Here is a 20497-nt window from a genome sequence, read left to right on the forward strand (position 1 = left end):
AGATAGATGTTTTGAAAATGTGAACAAGCAGCAGTGTAGAACAGGAGGTGATGGGAGAGGCAGGAAGAGAAGTCAGGAGGCTGCTGCCAAAGTCCAGGTAAGAGATGCTGGAGGTAGGGCCTGGGGTGGTGGTGACAAGAGAACAGAGAGAGATTTGAAGGATACTGTGGGGGGTATAGAGTTGGCAGCACGTTCTGATGACTTGGATGGGCAATTTATGTATGACTCCAGGGTTTCCAGTATGGATGCTTGGCAAGTGATGAGTGTACACAGGAAGAGAAACAAGTGGGAAAGAGAATGGTAACTAATTTGGTTTTGATCATTTAAGGCAGAGATGCTTTCAAGACACCTTGGGGAAAAGGTCCAGTAATAACAGCAGGAAATAGGAGTGTGGCACGCAGGACAGAGGTGGAGACAAGGATATTTATTTGGCCACCCACACAAGGCAAGTAATAACTGACTCGGAGATGAGAATAAATATCCCAGGAAAAGAACACAGAGTTAAAAGAGGGCTAGACATGCACCTCTCTGGGACATTACTATTTAAGGGATGGTGACAGAAAAAGGGCCTAGAATGAGACAGAAAATGACCCGTGCAAGAGGCAATAGGAATACAAGGAAGAGTAAGGTCCTGAAATCAAAGAGAATACATGGAGGGGAGATGAGAAACCACTTTTGATTGTTGCAGAAGATGGAGTCTGCAACGAGGCTGATGGCTTGAGCAGACAGATGCTAAATGATAATCCCAGAAGAAGGAGTTTCATCCAGATGAAGGGTCTGAGGGCCTCATCTCAGTGCACTGAGGATCAACTGGGAGACAGTTCAGTGAAGGTAGGGATGTCCCTTCAAAGAATTTGGAGGTTGGAGTTCCCACTGTGGCTCAGTGGTTAACGAATCCGACTAGGAACCATGAGGTTGCGGGTTCGATTCCTGGCCTTGCTCAGTGGGTTAAGGATCCGGCGTTGCCTTGAGCTGTGGTGTAGGTTGCAGACGCGGCTCGGATCCCATGTTGCTGTGGCTCTGGCATAGGCTGGCAGCTGCAGTTCCGATTCGACCCCTAGCCTGGGAATCTCCATATGCCTCGGGAGCGGCCCAAGAAATGGCTAAAAGACAAAAACAAACAAACAAACAAACAAAAAACAAAGAATTTGGAGGTTGATATGGTGACAGAGATTATCCCTGGATGGTGACATGGCAGGGGATTTTCTTTTTTGATTATTTTGTGTGTGTGCCAATTTTCTAAGATATGCATTATTTTAATAATGAGAACAAAGAAATAGAGTGAAAAGGAAACTAATTTTTGTAAGAATGTGTTGTCATGGGGTCCTCAGTCTGGGAAAGCCTTTGGAGTTGGGTTCCTGGGCCAATTCTGCCAAGCATCCGCTGCATGACCCAATGAATAATATTCAGAACTTCTCTCCGGGCTTCGGTTTCCTTAGCTGTAAATGAAGTTGCTGGGCTAGACAAACCCTGAGGTGGTTTCTAGACATAGAAGTCTAGGACCTAACTTGGGATGTGAGATGAGCTCTTCAAATATATTAGAGAACACTGATGTTTAAGGAAACCCTATCTTGAATTGTGCAAAGACCAGTTATTTTATAATACAAATAATCACTCCAATTTACACAATTTCTATATAAATGGTTGATAATGAAGAACAATTATTACACAATGCAAATAATAAGCCCAATTTATATGCTGTGTAATTTCTGATTTTTTTTTTTTTTTTTTTTTTTTTTTTTTTTTTTTTTTGTCGGGCCATACCCGTGGCACATGGAGGTTCCCAGGCTAGGGGTCTAATCAGAGCTGTAACCACTAGCTCATGCCAGAGCCACAGCAATGCGGGATCCGAGCTGCGTCTGCGACCAACACCACAGCTCGAGACGACACCAGATCCTTAACCCACAGAGCGAGGCCAGAGATCTCGTTTATTTGCTTTCCTTAAAGTGAGACACATCGGCATTAATCATAAATATCTACCTCTGTGTTCTTTTCATTATACCTTCTGTTTTCAAAATGTAATTCAGTTCCTACCCTAAGTCTCCCCTGTGCACCAATCAAGACAGAGAACAGCAGTTTGTGGGTAAGGCTTGAAGCCTGCTGTTGCCAACTCTAAATATTTACCGCTTCCTTTGGAGTGCCCAAGGACATAAAGTTTTTACTGAGCAATTATCACAGGCACTGAGGAAATAAAAGCCTCAGGCTATATTTCATATCCATACCCTCTTACAGGTGATGAGTGGTCTGGTACGGACATTTTTTAGTTATTTCTGTTTCAGGTGCTTTGTGGCAACGTGCAGCAATGTAAATTAGTGGTCAAAGGCCCAGGCAGTGAAAACATTAGACCAGACCGAAAAAATTAGGTGGGAGCCAAGAAGTAGTTTAGAAATAAAAATCCTAAGATACTAACATTCAAAAGAACCTTCAGAGTCATCTGGGACAATGTCCTGCTGGCTAGGAGTCCTTCTGCCAGCCAGTGGGTAACCCACCTACTCTTGGACAGCTCTAGGTAAACACTCATGGCTTCATGAGATGGTTATGTGCTGACTATCGCTAGTTACTGCCAAGTTCTTCTGCAAAATGATCTGAAATCTGCTTTCCTGAAATCCACTCCTTAGCCCCAGTTCTGCCCTCAATAAGATACCACTTCAGATAACCATGCTACTGCTCCTTGTTGGAATGGCTGTTGCCCTGGGCACATTTCATAGCTGAGTAAAAAATACAACAGCCTAGACAGCAAATCTATCTTTTTTTCCCTAATGACTTTTAAGGAGGGATGAGATCTAAGCTGTTAGTCTATCATGTATATTATGAAATTAGTTTGAAACTTGGTTAATAACTTTAATTAATTAATTATTTATTTATTTAGTCTTTTTAGGGCTGTATCTGCGGCATACGGAGGTTCCCAGGCTAGGGACTGAATTGGAGCTGTAGCTGCCGGCTTACGCCATAGCCATGGCCACAGCCACAGCAGTGCAGAATCTGAGCTGTGTCTGTGACCTAAATCATAGCTCATGGCAATGCCGGATCCTTAGCCCACTAAGCAAGGCCAGGGATTGAACCTGCGTCCTCATAGATGCTTGTCAGATTCGTTTTCACTAATCCATGACAGGAACTCCTTGGTTAACGACTTTAAATTAAATTCGGTACAAAACGTTTTGTGCTGTGTAACCAGCAGATTCTTTGGAGTAGAATACAAACTCTTTTAACCAGCCTCCACTTAACCAATTGTTGGATGAACTGATGTTCTCTTGTTCTCTGAAAAACATCCTGCCTATGCCCATGAGCAGGTGGAAGGCTCAGAGCCAGTAAGGTTTTTCTCAGGTGCATCTGTACGCTTTTGTTCTGCTGTATGGAGCAGTATCCCAACTGAGATTCAGCCAAGTTTATTATCAAACACTCTGTGCCAATGCAATGATTACTATAATTGCATAATTAAATGGTACATAAAACAGTAAGATATGAATGAGTAGAAGAGTTGTTTCTAGAATAAGATAAAGCGTTAAAGGACTAAGGCTGATTCAGCCAGAAAAAAGGTTATCAAACTAGGAGTGGATAAGACAACTGTAAAAAAGTGAGAAAACCCATGAAACCTAAAGTGACTTTCTACTTACCTAGCAAAGGCCTTTAAACTCTTTACTCCATTTAAAGTGAGTGGTGTAGGAGTTCCTGTCGTGGCTCAATGGTTAACAAAGGATCTGGTGTTGCTGTGACCTGTGCAGTAGGTCGCAGATGTGGCTCGGATCCTGCACTGCTGTGGCTCCAGCCAGCAGTTACAGCTCCGATTGGACCCCTAGCCTGGGAACCTCCATATGCTGTGGGTGCAGCCCTGGAAAAGACAAAAAGACCAAAATAAATAAATAAATAAATAAATAAATCAGTAAATCAGTAAATAAATAAATAAAGTGAGTGGTGTAGATAATGCATAATAGACGTGGTTTATGCAGGACAAAGTCATGCAGAACGCAAATGGATTTTTGACTCAAAGACATTGGCTCTTTTTCAGAGATTGGAAAATAAATGCACATTACGTGCTTTAGGTTAAAACTTAAATATTTAAAAGATTATCTCTTTTTATGACTTCCAATTTTAATCACCTTTTTGCAAACACATGACCAATGATGAAGTCAGGAAGTAGGCTCCTGATGTAGTTTATAGCTGATCTATCTCAAGATAGAGAACTGCTGAGATGAAGATGTTATCATAGACGGTCTTGAGACTCCGTATAATCAGTTCAAGTTAGCCAAGAACCATACAAATTGAGGTATGGTGGAAGTCAGTGTTGCCAGGAATGATACAAATCAATAAATTTCACCAGTATGAAGGCAGATTATACTGACAGGGACCAATAAAAATAATTGATTGTGTACAATATTGGGCAGAAACCAGAGAACTATGAGGAAAAATATACAAGGAACTCAAAAGTCAAAGGATCAGACACAATGTTAGGAGGAAAGAGAAACTACGTATACATTGGCAGACAAGCTTTATGAAGCCGAGTATTCAAAATGATGTTCTCTGCAAAAGCAGGAGAGTACTTAGTGAACTCTGACTGGAAGAACTTCTCAGAAAGAGCCATTCAATGAGAGAACAAGGAGATAAAGGGAGCAAAAAGGCAGAGCACGTGTTAAGGACTTCATACAGGAAAACTTAAAAAATAGGAGACCAGGAACAAGGCTTACAAAAAACAGTCACTGTAAAGTTTTAAGAAGTAGTTTAGTTAGCCAGTCCAGTTCCCCACAAATAGTTCAGATGGTCTCACGATCCTATTAAGGTATTATTAATCTCTAAAAAAGAAGGGAGCAAACTTTAGGATCATGGACCTTAACTGAAGCTACGTGAACAGAACAAACTACTTCTTGATGCTACTAAAACATTTTAGGAAAAAAAAAAAAATCTGTAGTTAAAAAACCCCCACCGAAAAAATGTAATTGTAATGTATACATGTAAGGATAACCTGACCCCCTTGCTGTACAGTGGGAAAATAAAAAAAATTATTTAAAAAAATAAAAAAATAAAAAATAAAAAAATAAAACACTGCTTAAAAAAAAAACAAAAACAAACAAAAAAACCCCCACCATCTCAGAAGAGATCACAAAAGGAAAAGAAATGGATAACCCTTACGTGTTTAGTAAGGATTTTAATACTTCATTTTAATACTTCATATAGTACTTAGTCATTACCAAATGGCTTTTATGTATACTATTTTTTAAAAACCCCATAAAACTCTGTGAGGTAAACATAACCTTTATTTTACAGATGAGAAAAATGAAAACTCACAGATTTTGCATGACATACCCAAACTTACATAGCTGGCAATAGTCAGATGACCAGAATCCTGGTCATTCCAATTCCAAGAATTATAAAAAGATTGGGAAATAAAGGAAAAAACTAAAACTTCCATTAATACCAATAATTATCTTTTTATGTTGTCTTCTTTCCTTCCCTTCCTCCACAGAATGTGATCACTGGAGTTACCTTTTTTTTTCCCACTTGACATTGTATCATATGCATTTATCATGACTACCTAATCTTCACATAGATCACTTCATGACTATACAGTATTCTAGGTGAATTACTTCAGTCAAAATAATACTATGGAGAAGGTGCTACTCTATAGGACCAAAGACAAATAAGAAAAAGGCAGTTACTTAATTTTGCTATTGGGTAGCCAAGATTTTGATTTTTGTTTTTTTGTTTTTTTTTTTTCTATCACAGGTAGAACTAAAATAAAGTCTCTTCCTGAAGGCTCATGCAGTGGTGGTCACTGAATGAAGATCAACCCTCTCTCCAGTAATATTCTCTCCTCCTTCGTCATGCTTTTGAATTACTGTCCATCCATTTAATTCCACGCCCCTTTCCTTTCTAATCAATGAGAAGAAAATGTATGTAGATGAAAATATTTTTATATTTTATTCCCTACTATTGTAAAGATAATTATTTCACACAAACAAGTGTACTCTATTAAGGAAGAATGAAATCTATCTTAGGAGCATGGATAAAATTACCCAGGATTGAGCAAGATAGTAACATGGTCTGTGTTTCACTTTGTTTGGGTCTCAAAGGACCATTTAGCCTCCTAGTTCCCTCAAAATACAACCATGCTATAGCCATGTGGCACAAACTAAAAGGGTGAGCTGGAAGTTGATTGATTTATCTGGAAGAGCATCAGCTCTCCATTGCAATTTGTGCCATGATGACACAGCCTAAATCAAATGCTAAATGAACGCAATCACAGCCCCTCTGCAGGCCAAATTCTGGAAAAAAATGCTCTAAGAATTCCAAGTGGAAGGACATCTGTGTAGCCTATACGTTGCTTTTAATTTAGAGAAGTGTCAAGATATATTTCTCCAAGGGCCAGGAAAGAAGAATTACGCAACTTAATGAGACTTGCCATATTAAACCCTGAGCTGATGGCTCTCTGAGTTTGAGGCAATTCCTAGCCAATGTTTTCGTCATTTTGGATCCTTTGTCCTACCCATGGCGTCTCCAGGTTGGAAAGCATATTAGAGCCCCTCTAGCTCCAAAAGTCATCACCCACATCCTGATTCCACCGATAAGGCAGGTTCGGAAAGAGCATGGAAGCTTCCAGAAACAGCATGGTGCCAAAACTTTTGATTATGGTTTCCTTCACTCCCAAAGTGTTTGGCCTAAACCTCTGTAGGTTCAGGTCCCTGAGAGAAGCCCTCCCATCCCTATACACTGTCACTTACCTTCTGAGGCCCGGGAGCGGCACTGCCCAGTCATGGGGCTGTACTCCTGGTTTTCGTCAGCACACACGCACAGGAAGGACCCTTCTACATTTTCACAGAAGGCTTCGCCACACACGCCACTGAGCAGCTCACATTCATTCACATCTGGAAAAGGCAGCAGAGATCAAGTCAGACGTGTTCCTCACTCTTGACAGCTCCTTGTTTTACCAGCTGTGCCAAGACTAGTAGTGTCTGCTGGAGACAAGGTGACCCCAGGGAGCAATCAAACCATCCTGTGGTTGGGGGAAGGGGTGCCCAGAGGCAGGGCTGCAGGCTTTGGTTCGGGTGAAAGGACCATGAAAACGCACAGCAAGTTTCCAAATTCCCATCTCGGCTTTAAGGAACAACTTAGAATTGTACTGCCAACATCAGATGTATACTTTGACCGTTTAATTTTCTCTTCCCTGACTTTTTGACATAACAAGGTCGTAAATAACCCAACACTTTTCTCTCAGTTCTTAACCCAAGGAAAATTAGCAGCACTGACACTTTAGAAACCACAGAATTCTTTAAATTCATTTTTAGAAATTGTTTTAAATCCACTCAAATGTCTAAAAATAGGGTTCCCTAAGTAGCCAAAATGTCCATAATTTTAACAACTAGAATTCAGGTTGTATTCTCCTTTGAGGAATGAAGGGAAGCCCCCTGTAAGTAGTCACTGGGCTACATTCATCACTCACGGAAAACAAACTGATCTGGTAACTTCTCATTGATTTCACTATGTTTTAAAAAATTCTATTGGTGCTCCTCAGTGTAATTTCTATTTGTTCAATGTTTTTCTTTTGTACTTAAATATACATTATTAAGACACAAAAAAACTCACAAATTAAGTCCATTTTAGTCCATAGCATGCAAGTTCATAGCCATAAAGAAAGGCTAATTTTATGTTTGCCCTGGCCCAATGCTATTTTTTACCTTTTATCCTCTGAAGAAATTTCTATAAATGAGTGAAAGTACCTTGACATCTGAAATGCTCGTGTATTTTATGCATTATACGTGATTAAACACGTACAAACATCAGTTTTCATAAGCATACTCTGCAGTGGTTTATACAAAGTTAAAAACTTGAGCAATTATCCAAATCATTCAGGAAAGAAAAAATACTATTTTCACCTGCTAAACCCAGTTAATTGGACAAAAAGTTTATGTCTCTTGACTTACTTGGATAATTACCTCAGTTTTCCATTTCACTGTGTATATAAACAGATATAAATCCAATGAGCTGAGGTTTGCTTGTAAAAAGATATTATGACAAAGTAAAGCAGAGAGTTGGTATATTTAATCAACCTGGATAGTCAGAATTTAGACCAGAAAAACTGACTTTAGAAATTTGCCAGTTTGCATTTATCCATTTCAGGTAAATGCCAAATGGAATTTTCTACTTTCCAACCAGTATTCTTTCCACAGTTATTGAAACCTCTCCTACCAGACTGCACTGATTCAATAAACAATAAACAAACAAAAAAACCAAAAACCTTTCTAGTTTGCTTCTATGTGTGAGACTGGAGAAACAATGACGAGTCAGGCAGGCCCAGCTCCTGCCTTCAGGGAGCTTATCATCAAGTGGGAGAAATGAATCAGATAATTATACAGGCCAGGATAAGTGCTAGGAATGGAAAGTACAGAGCACCATGAAATCAGGGAACATTGCAGGGTGGGTTAGGGCAGTGATACTGGAGCCAAGCTCTATCTGAAGGATGAGGAGATAAGAAGAAAGGTGGGCAGCCAGGGTCCAAGCAGAGGAAACCGTGTGGCCAAAGGTCCCAGAGGGCTGATTTATCTCTTCAACTCTGTAGAATGCCCGGTGGCAAGGTGCACATAAGAGGTGCTCAGTTAATATTTTTCAATGAGAATAAACAGGCAAAAGAACAACAGCTTCTGAGTTCATTAAAATGATAACAAACATTACTCCTCTAAGGGTGAAGTTTTATGGGCCAAAATGAAACACTGACATGGATTCGGTATGCTCATCTGGCCGAGAAAGGCACGTGAACCAGGGGCTGAGGAGCTATGTGGAGTCAGTGGTTTGACATCTGAAATCTCAGTAGTTAACCTCTACTGAGCATCCACCACAGGCTGAACATCAGGCCCAGCCAGGAGAGAGAGAGACACAAAGTGCTCTATCACATGGAACTTGTTGCCTGGGAGAAGGCAGCTGAAGGCAGTACACACAGGATTAAATTATTGCCACCCCCCCCCCCGAGAAAGGTGGTAAGTGTTATGACAGAATTTGCTCAAGGTATTCCAGAAGCAGGAGGGATCCCAGCTCAGCTTGAGAGTGAAGTGGAGCAGGGAGGGTATTGAGGAGAAGATGACATCTATGCTCCGGCTTCAGGAATGAGTGGGATGAATCTAGGCTCAGGGAAGGGGAGGCGAGGAAGGCAGTCCCAGCAGGAGGAGCAAACAACAGCCTAATAACTTCCCAGTGACATGAGCAACCATAAGCAGGTTTATGCGAGAGGAACGTAAATGGTGAGGAAGCTGGTGGTGAGGCTGAGAAGGTAAGAAGGGGCCAGAGCACATGACCTATTAAGTCAAAATATTTAGTGAAAGGCACATGGTTTTTATCTCTTGTATTTTAGTGCCAAGAAGACTATAGTGAGAACTGGAACAAGTGATTATGATAATGTTAGCTTAAACATGGTTACTATTCAAGTAATTTTATTGCTAAATTTCCAAACAGATTTTGTTCACCCAGTTTAACCTGGATGGGAAATGAACGGATGCTTTAATTGCAAATTTCCAAACTAAACTGACTCCTATCTAGCCGTGTGATGACTAGAGGTATTTTTCTTACATAGTTTTTTCTTTGGGGGCCACACCAGAAGCATATGGAATTTTCCAGGTCAGGCTCTAATTGGAGCTGCAGCTGCTGGCCTAGCCACAGTCACAGCAACATGAGATCTGAGCCACGTTTGTGACCTACACCACAGCTCACAGCAACACCAGATCCTTTACCCACTGAGCAGGGCCAGGGTTTGAATCTGCATCCTCCTGGGTACTATTCGGGTTTGTTACTGCTGAGCCACAATGGAAACTCCCTAGAGGTATTTTTCTTATTACAAGTAAAGAAAAAGCCTTATCTCTGATATTCTGAATTGAATACCCTCTTTCCAATTTAATTGCTCTAATTGCAAAGACGTTTCACAATGCATTTGTCTTAAATCATGACTGATCAGAACACAAAATATAAAATATCTTCTTTTATGTGAGCATGTGCTGGACCATATTCTAGGACATCTGATGATACTCAAGATTCCTTCCAGCTGCGACAATCCCAGAGCAGATTGAAGAAATATGGTTGCACAATCTGAAGCATCATTTTACGGGTGTCATTCCTGGAAACAGAAACTCTTGCCAACACTTTTCCTTAAATGCATGGCCTAAGGGAGGTGCATTTTGAAAACGGACAAGCTCTACCACACACCAGACTCTATTTCCTGTGCAGAAGGGACTGAAGTGTTCCACAGACCCAGGTAAGGATTTAAACAGATGCTTTTTTTTTAAAAAAAATATACATTTATATCCAAAGTTACACTTCTCTATTTCTTAATGTCCCTAACCATTGCAGAAGCCACAGGATCTTTTTGCATGTCTCCAACCTGTATGACAAGATCAAATTATGGCGCATTTCTGTCCAATTACCTTGCTTCCATTTCACCTGTAGGTGATGACCTTGATTTCCTTTCGACAGGGAGATGTGAAACAGGTTGGGGGAAAAAATCTAAAAACTCACCCACACACCCTTGCCCATCCTGTGGGGCCTGAAAGCCCTGATAACAGAGGCAGCGGAAGGAGCCAGCCGTATTGTCACAAAACCCGTGACTGTCACAAATAGTGTTGTTTACACATTCATCAATATCTGCAAAAAAGACATTGAACATGAGACACAAAACACAGACCAACAGCAGATATTAATGGACAGACAGAGGTCCTCAACATCCCCTGATGAGTATGAGATGATCATGTTTACACAGAATGAACTTTTAAAACATTTTATATATAAATAAAATGTTTTGATGAATATATCTCAATAGACAAAACACCGGGTTCTGTGAGAAAACATTTACTTTTCTTCAGGAAATGTTTTCAAACTGAAATGACTGCTGCAATTGCCATGGTCAATGTTTTCTAGATGTTTTCAACTCGCTATTTCCCAGGGGAGGATATTCCTACAGGGGAAGTAGGCGAGAGGATTGTTACCTTTTTTGATTGCACTCAATGCTAACAGTTCTATCTGCAGAGTCAAGGGCTAAAAGCACTGGCCTGCCTGGGCCATGATTTATTCAACCCTAGAGATGATCTTGGTCCAGTTTAAACACCATTCTCATCAAGGGAGGGGGAGAAGGAGAATCTGATAAGTTAGTTCAGCTATGTTGCTAGCCAGTCCCACCTTTTCTAGAGAAAAGATTTTATTCACAAGAAGCAAGCTCCTGTCACCAAGTTGTAGCCACTCAAGGTCCAAAATGTGAGCGTGGCTCCAACTGATCACCTGGTGGTCAACTTGAAAATTCACTCTGTTCTTTATAAACTGGATGATGGTGGCCCTGTGGTTCCTAGCCCCCATTAATGAAAATGTTCTCATAAAAGGGACGTCTCAGTGGTGAAGTTACAAATGGATGTATTGATACAACTCTTCACTATCATCACAGCTGCTCACTTTCCTTTCCATTCTCCCATCCCATCTCCTTGTTTATGGCCATACTGAACACGTCCACTTGCCAGGCTCCCTGGCCTCTCTGCCTCTGGACGACACAGCCCCCAAATACAAATTCTGGAGAAACAATCAAGAGAAAATGAAATTACTGCATCCGAATACGTTTATGTTCGGATAACGGAACAAGATAACCAGTGATAAAGAAAATGACAAATAGCACTCCGACAGAATTTAGTTTGGGGGAGTCTGTACTAATAAAACTGAGTTTTCTTTAAAATTGTTAATGCCAAGTCAAAACATGTTTAAGAAGAAAAAGAAGACACACGCCACGATATCCAGCAGCTCTCTCACTTCTCTTCCTAATCATCCCACACGGTCAAGTACTATCGATTCCGAGACTGTCTCATTTGAATTGTAAAATATCAGTGACTGCAGAGTTTTCTTAACTGTCAACTCAAAACTGGGTCCCTTCTCCTTTCACGGCTGAGCCCTTTCTCCTTCCCTGCCAGTTTCCTCTTCTTCTGGCCCCACTCGCTCATCTGTCTCCTGCATCTTCAATTTTTCCTCCCTAGCTCCTTCCCTCACTGCCTTTGAAAATGTTAAAATATCTTGGAAAAGCTTTTGTTTAACCATGGTGTCATCTGTTGGGTTTTTCCATCCCTTTGATTATTGTAAAACGCATCAAAAGAAATGTCTACATTCATTGCTTTTATTGCCGAATATATCTCAATAGAAAAAGGAAACAGTAACAATACGAATAACAGTAATAATATTGGTACATCCCAACGATAACTTAGCAAAATAACCTGTATAAAGTCCTCAGAACGTTGCTTGGCATGTAAGGTAGAAAGTGTACATTTACCACCATTACTATTATAATTATTACTCCTCCTCCTCTCACTCCTCCTTTAATGGCCTACAATCTGGCACTCTAACTCTTTACCAGACAAAACCCCTATGAGAAAAACCACCAATGGCCAACCTATCATTAAAATCAATGATCACTTTCCAGTCCGTCACCATCACCCTTGACTTCTTCATCTAGTCAACACCTTCTCCCTTTTTGTGACCCATGACAGAATATTGCTCTTATTCTACCTTAAGCCACTTTGGCTCATACTCACCCTTTCCCAGGGCTCGGGCACCCCCACCCCCACCCCAGGATCTGCTTTATCCTCAGCACCCCCTTCTCCTCTGTTCTCCACTCTTTCCGCACTCTCCAGACCTCACTGGAATGAATCCGAGATCTTTGTCTCCAGCCAGGATCCTTGTGATTCTTGATCCTTTCCATTTCATCTTCTGTTACCATCTCAAACTTCCCAAGCCTCAAACCACATTCACTGTCCTGCTAAACCCCACTTCCCGACCATCACGAGAAACCTGTCTCGCCTCTATCCTTCCTTTTTAGCTTTTACATCTTGGGTCAGCTTGAATGGAAAAACTCAAAGAAGTTATTTCCTATCTAAAAAAATGAATCTCCTTTGCAGCATCTAACACAAGGAAGACACTCCATAAATCTGTTCCGATGGATTTTCAATGTCAGCATCAGGCTGGAATCACAAGTGATTTACTAATCACAACCACGAGAGGGGTAACAGCACTGTGTCATCAAGTCACTTCACACAGGCCACTGCTAATTTTAGACTTCCTGAAATGGGCATTTGTTGAAGAGATTACATTATTCATTGAACCACGGGGTTTAAGGGCTGGAAAGAAACCCAGAAGTGCTCTAATTACTGCTTCACACTGCTGCTTCCCAGTCTCTCTCAAGGGTTAGCCTCTGTCCTTCAGAACCATTTATCTAATATCTATTGGACATGTTCGCCATAAATGAACTTACTATCCCTCTCCTCCTCGGTTCACCTCCATTTCTCCTGTATTCCCTTCACCAGAAAATCCAACCTGTCACCCCCGCCACGAACCTTAGTGTCAACCCCTCCTTCTGTCCTCCTCCTCCCTCCCTGATCATACCTTATCTTTCCTGATATTCCTCATACTCCTAATTGCTTTCTGTATGTCCAGTCTTGTTTGCCTCCCTCGAATCCATTCTCCACCAAAGTGCACATGGACCAGGGACATTGCTTTGCTCAGAATGTTCAATAGCTCTCTGCAGCTAGAGAGTACCAAACACTTTCCTTAGCAGAGCACAGGGCACAGAGCACCCTTCGGCATCTGGCGTCTGGCTGCAGTTCTTAGTCAACCTCCTTCCTGGTTTATGCTCCAGCCCTACGAGGAGATTGTCTAGAGTTCTTCGAAAACCCTCTAGGCTTTAATTTCTCTCTACACCCTTTCCTCCACTAGATACTCTCCCCTCTGTCTGCTTTGCTCAGAAACTCCTCTTGGCCCTTGGTCAGCCCAGGAGACACCTCCTGTGCGGCAGATTTCAGGGCCCCTCCTTTGTGCTCCTGGAGCGTTTGGGGAGATCACGGTCCTTATCAGGGCTAGTTTTTGGGGGTGGGGAACCTTCAACTAAGCCTCATCAGCAACTCATTTCCTACTAAAATGGGACAGGGGTCAGCAGAGGAGGAGGAAAGCAAAGCAGCATCTTAAAACCTGGTGGCATTTTAGTCCAGATTCTTGAAATAAAATCTCTTGCCTTCTTTTTCATTCATTCAATACACTTACAAATGATGATTTCTTGTTAATGAGCGCCAGCTCAGGAACTGAATAAGTGACCTTAAGGTGAATAAGTCCTGATCCAGTTATAAATTACTGGGCGTCTTGCAGTCTCAGACTTACTGTAATAGTGATTAACAGAGAACGTTTAGATGACCGATATTTTGGATTTCAACGAATAGGAAAAAATAACACACAATGCCTGGAGACCAGCTCTTCAACAACTAATACTTTATGAAAATGATATACTGTAAATCTCGGCAGTTTCTTGTTTTCAACAATGAGGTGAGGTAATAGCTTAATAAGAGGACATTTGTTTCATTTGTCTGAAAAATGACCTATATTTAAAAAAACCCATTATTCCATTAGAATTTTCTTTGATGACATGAGCACCCAGAGATATTTTTCCATTGTTAGTCCTGTCTATACATAAATTATAAGAACTGCCATAACTAAGATTAACTCTAAGAATAAAGCTAAATGTCAAGAAGATATGTTACCATAGTGAAGGATAACTCTATTAAAGTACTAAAATAATTCTTCTCAGGCATCTATAAAAGCCATGCATGACATTATCTATCACCAGTCATACTGCCTACCTGGTAAGCGATACAGAAGTAACATCCAGACATCTCCCACTTGACAACCCAGGTGAATTTGGTCACTGTTGTAAGAATTGATTTCTTATGCAAGTTTCTGCTCCCTATATTTTACTAGGTAAGGCAGATATAAATATTACCATTTCAATGGAAATGAATTCAAGAAAAATGACACAGACCAAGGAAAGCAGATCATTGATGAGAATTCTCTAATAAGATTATCTAAATGTCAGAAAGACAAAGAGAGCATAATCCTGGGTGAATGGAACTTCCAGGGGCTCATTGGGAATTTGGGGTTAGTAGATGCAAACTATTACATTTAGAATGGACAAACAATGAGGTCCTGCAGTATAGCACAGGGGACTATATCCAATCACTTGCGACAGAACAGGATGGAAGGTAATATGAGAAAAAGAATGTGTGTATATGTGTGTGTGTGTGTACATATATATATATATATACACATATATATATATACACCAACATATATATATATACACCAACATATATATATATATATATACATATATAATATATACATATATATATATATATGAATGATTGGGTTACTTTGCTGTACAGCAGAAATTGGCAGAACACTATAAATCAACTGTACTTTAATAAAAAAAAATACATGAGCAACACTGTCAATGACTGACAGGCCCTCACTTTGACAGTCTTTACATTGCCCCATTTGGGAGATCAATTTTCCCTGTCAGTAGGCTTTTTACTTAGTCTATTTTCTCAATGGACCAAAAGTTTGCCAAAATTTACTGGCTGTTATCAGGGAATCTACAAATGAGTAGAACTTCAACCAAGTACTATGTCCCTCAATTCTCATGTTGTGTCCCCCCCTCACTTAGGTAAACTGAACTGTGAAACTAAGGTGGAAATATGGAGAGGAGACATGATTTTCTAAAAGGGGCTGGGGTCAGGTAAACCTTACTTACTAACCAAGAAATTACAACTGTGACCAAAGACCTCAACAATGCAATTCATTACAAAACCTCAATGATCCCACTGGAGGGTCTGCATTATAGGCAGACGTCTACATGAAATTAAATGATATGATTTTCTTTGTTTCAGACACTCTTCCGTTTTTTGTTTTGTTTTGAATTCAGAAAAAAGTCTTTTTATCATTTTTGTAACTTCTCATACTTCTCTTTTGTTGATTTTCCTTTTTCTTATCCTAAACAAGACGTATCCACCTATTCAAGGAAGGAGCTGACAAGCCTTCCTTTGGCCGCCAGGGCCCTCTAGAGAAATGAATGTTGGGATTGGGTTGTCATCTTTGGTAACAGATCACTCAGAGGAAAATCTCCACAGTTCTTGCACAGCTGGGAAGAAAAAGCCTTCCTGTCATCAAAGCCTTTTCAGATGAATGTAGGGTTCATCTCAACTCAAAGGGACTTTGAAGATGATCCAGTTCAATCCCTTCACTTTAAGAACCAGAAAACTGAGGCCTAGGGAAATAACTTGTCTCAAAGTTACCCTTTGCCAGTGGTAGAGCTGGCAAAGGAGCAGAACCTAGTGAAGGAACCATCTTCCGATGGCTATATCCACCGTGTCTTCTTGCCTCCGTCCATGGTGATAGTTATAAAAGGTCAGTCTAGGAGGATGGACAGGACTGGCCCAACTGTGAGCTCATCAAGTATACTGGAGTCTGTCCACTGCAAAGATGGAAGCCAGAAGACATACTCCTTGAGTTGACTCAGTTACTGACTCGCAGTTTAATCAAGTATCTTCTTGTTCTTTAACAAGGCCTTGACATCGAGTATCACATACCTGAAATCTAAATACTTGAGGTATTGTAAGTCCTTAAGATGCTGTTTTTCTAGGAGACCCTTGCAAGAAAGACCCATCACATGCCAAGGGTGTGTAAGCCACGGAATGTCCCAGGACCATGTCCAGCATTGGTGCTCTTTGGATCTCTCCATAAGAAGGAATGGCCCACTGTTTCAGCTCAAGGCTTCCTGACCAACTGGAACTGGTTAAATATTTGGCACCAGAATCTTAGGAGGACAGAGCCAAAGAAAGGGGGCTTATACTGGAAGGGATGTAGACTTCCTGCTTCAGGGGAAACGTAACCCTCACTCTCCTTACTGAGAGGAACGGAAGCAGACCAGGAGACAGTAAATCCTGGCCAAGAAGTGGGATTGAACAATGTTAAACCAGCGGAATAGCTGCCCAAAGGAATTTTTAAATGGCATGGCTGCTGGCCCAAAAGAGATTAAGGTCTGTCTCACAGCAAAGGAGAGAAGCCAGGATTAAACGGAAGATGAGTGCAGGCCTAAAGAAAAAAAACACAATTTAGCCAATAGGAAATTAAAAACTGGATTTGGAGATGGTCCAGACAATACAATAGGATATGGAAAGAGCCTTCAAAAAAAAAAAAAAGGTCCACTGAGGTCTGGCAACATCCACAAGGCTGAAGAATATGGGCCTTGCGTGTTATGGAAAATAACTTTTTTTTCTGGGAAATGAAGATGAGCCAGAAAGCAGCAAAAGATGACATCCCTGTGTGGAGCTTGTTGTTGCCTGACAGAGAAGAGTGGGGGGAAGACCTGCAGACGTTGATGGTCACAGGTATGTTTCAAAAGCTCACGGCCTACGATAAGCAACCAGAAATGACAGAGGTATAGCAAGTTTATTTCCAATCCAACTTTCTAGCACATAAACTCTGGAAAACACTGTTGGCCAATGATAAATCTTTTTTTTTTCCCCCAGGCTGAAACTCACTACTCTAAAACAGATTGCCTTAAATTATTCTTCAAAAATTACCCAGAGTAGCCTCCCAATTGATATGGGAACAGCCAGAAGTTCCTGAGAAACAAAAGCAAAACTTTGCTCTGATTTTAAACAGTCAATAAGCAGACAATATACACTCATCAGTCACGGTTAAAGACCCTAGTGGAAAACTACCCTAAAAGCACACTCATTATCACCTCAGTCATCTTATCCAAAGACATAGGACTCATCCTCAAATACCTCCCTACACGCAAGCATCATGCTCCTCTGATTTTTTTCTCTTGCTCCATCTCCAACTTCTCCCCTCTTCTCCAGCCTCACTCAGGACCTCATTGTCTCTCACCTGAATTCCTGCAATGGCGCTCTAATGGGATTTGTGTTCTCAGCCACTCACTGTCACTTGCATCCTAACCCATCCTCCATAGTAAGAGAATGGTTAACCTATTACAACAGTCCAACCAAGTAATTCTCTGCTTCAGGCCTCTTTAGATATTCTCCATGGATAACAGTATAAAGGTTTTTGCCACGTGTCCTCTGGAGCTCATCCATACTTGGCTCCTCAGATCATCTGCTTTCCTAGCTGCACCTCTGCTCCTGCATCTTCTGCTTTCCTCTTTCCCTGTCTATTGACTTATTCCATCAGGATAAAACATTTCCTGCTACCATCTTAAAAACAACAAAGAGTCTCCTGGCATATCACCCCTTCAGCTAGAACCATATTCCTCACCCTAACAGCCAAGGTTCTGTAATTTTCCTCATGTGCTATGTCTCTCTGTTCTCATTTGCTCCTGGGTGGGTCTCATAAATAGGACTCCACCAAAATGGCTCTTGATAAGGTCATCATTTTATAAAATCCAAAGGACTCTTTCATTAAATTATGTTTATAGTTGGTTTGAAATAGTATGCCAATTTCTACTGTACCACAAAGTGACCCAGTCACAAATACATGTACATTCTTTTCTCTCATATTATTTTTCATCATGTCCTATCCCAACAGATTGGATATAGTTCCTTGTGCAGAACTTCATTGCCCATCCATTCTAAATGTAATAGTTTATATCTACTAATCCCCAAATCCCAGTCCATCCTACTCCTTCACCCACCCCTGGAAACCGCAGTGTGCTCTCTATGCAAAGGACTCTTCTTGCCACCTTAACAGATCTCTCAGAGGTGTTTAATGCACTTGACCACACTCTTATAAAATCACCTTCTTCCCTTAGATTCCACGGTCCTATTTGCTCCTGGGTTTTCTCTTAATCCTCTGACAACATTCCCACCATGCTTCCCTTTTACATGACCCTTAAATGTTTCTCAGGGCTCAGTCCTAGGCCTTCTTTTCTTCTCTTTCCATGGTCTCTCTTCACGTCCTGATCCATCTTAATAGCTTCAAATACCATCCATATTTGACCTAGCATGGACCAGAACCAACTTGATCCAATTGCCTGCCTGTTACACCCACATGGATACCTCAAGGGCAACTCTAATTCAATATACCCAAGTCATATTCTTGATCTTTTAAAAAAAATTTGCTTCATTTTTCACGTCAGCAAATAGCGCCACCAGATATCTACTTGTTACAACCAGAAGCACCTCTGCTCCTGATTCTCAATATCCCTTCTCTTTCCTACCCTATACCCAAGCCAACAGTGTGCTCTAATCCAGTACCAAGTTCTAGCTCCAAAACATATCTTGAGTTTCATTTCTCTCCATAACATTGTTACTACTTTAGTCTGAACTATCATTAAGTCTGGCCTAATCAACATCTGAGAAGACACCCTGACTTTTCTCCTGCCCCTTTACTAATTCCATTTCCAAACAGTACTCTGGGCGATACACGCTTTAAATATAAATTAGAGTATTGAATAACAACAAACCTAAGAGTTCACCAATAAAAGAGAAAGAAAAAAACCTCTACAAATGCAATGATTTCCTTCTGCTTATCTTTAAACAAACCACACCAACTAGAAGAGGCATCCCAATAACAAGTGTGAAAAAGATAGGCATCTTAGAAATGATGAAATATAGTATGTCACTGCCCTGCTTAAAATCTACCAATCTGCTTCAGTTATACTTAGAATGATATTCAAACCCTTAATGTTTTCTGTGAGGCTTTGTGTATTCTGTCCTTGATTCTCCAGTTCATCCCCCTTTGTGCCACCTTCCATCTACACAGCAGGTTATTCACCTCCCTGAATGCACCTCGAACATTCCTGCCTCAGAGCCTTTGCCCTTTCTACACCTCCACCTGGGAATGCTCCATCCCGCCTCACTCCTCCATGGGTGACTCACTGCTCAGGGATCAGCTCAAATACCATTTTTTTAAGAGACACTTTAGGTGAAATTAATGAGCTTTCCTTCCTCTTTCCTCTCATTGACTCTATTTTTTTCCCCTCACAGGAGCGTCTTAATATGTGGTTATATGCTTTTAGAAAAGCTTATCTGTGTGTTTACTGCCTATGTCCTGCACATGCAGTTCCCAGAAGCAGAGGCCATGTCTCCTTTGCTCATCCCTGTATGTCCATAGCCTTGAAAAAAGTTTGGCATATAATAGGTGTGCAATAGTGACATTAAACATGGTACTGTTTAATATAAAAACAAGTAAACCTTCCACAATCCAGCCTTTGCCTACTTCTTTAGCTATATCTTACATATCATAGTTTTTCCTTCTCAGACATTCAGCTGAAACTAATTTGCTTAGTATATCCCTAAACCCACACAATATTTCATGTCTCCAAATCTTTGCTTGTGGCATCTATTCTGCCAGGACACACTATCCACCAGAACTCTCAAGTCATATTTTTCACTTAGATAACCTTCCTCTGCCCTTTAAGCTCTTCGAAACTCTGTGGGAGCTTCTTGGAATTTTTTTTTTTTTGACTCAACCTTGTGTTTAAAAATGCATCTGTTCACACAGGCTCTTCCTGCTCCTCACTAAATACTTACAGAGCTCTTAAATGATGGAAAATCACATTGTCACCAAAACACAAGGCTGAGCACTCACAGCCACAGCACAGGAGAAAGAACCACAGATGCAATGGGGCTGGGCTGCAAAAAAACAACTGGTGACCTAGCTGTTTTCCATCACAACTGAAAGCAATGGTGAACAAAGCTGCCCTGGAGACAGT

At 40.9% G+C, this 20497-nt stretch overlaps 1 protein-coding gene across 50 annotated transcripts in view; it reads right to left on the reverse strand.

Moving 5' to 3' along the window:
• Positions 1-20497, reverse strand: part of LTBP1 (latent transforming growth factor beta binding protein 1) — a 523079-nt gene that overhangs the window by 43872 nt on the left and 458710 nt on the right. For 45 of the 50 annotated variants that reach the window (XM_085019627.1, XM_085019610.1, XM_085019630.1 and 42 more), the window contains 2 exons: positions 10489-10614; positions 6714-6857 (listed from right to left, as the gene is read on the reverse strand). In XM_085019627.1, coding sequence (XP_084875753.1) covers positions 6714-6857; positions 10489-10614 — 270 coding nt within the window. The remainder of the gene's footprint in view (positions 1-6713; positions 6858-10488; positions 10615-20497) is intronic. The other 5 variants (XM_085019617.1, XM_085019602.1, XM_085019600.1 and 2 more) reach the window with 1 other exon arrangement.

The sequence above is a fragment of the Sus scrofa genome, chromosome 3, assembly GCF_054392235.1.
Source record: "Sus scrofa isolate SSC_HxYL_T2T_F1_AM1 chromosome 3, Sscrofa_HxYL_maternal_Yorkshire_Landrace_v2.0, whole genome shotgun sequence".
Taxonomy (NCBI): domain Eukaryota; kingdom Metazoa; phylum Chordata; class Mammalia; order Artiodactyla; family Suidae; genus Sus; species Sus scrofa.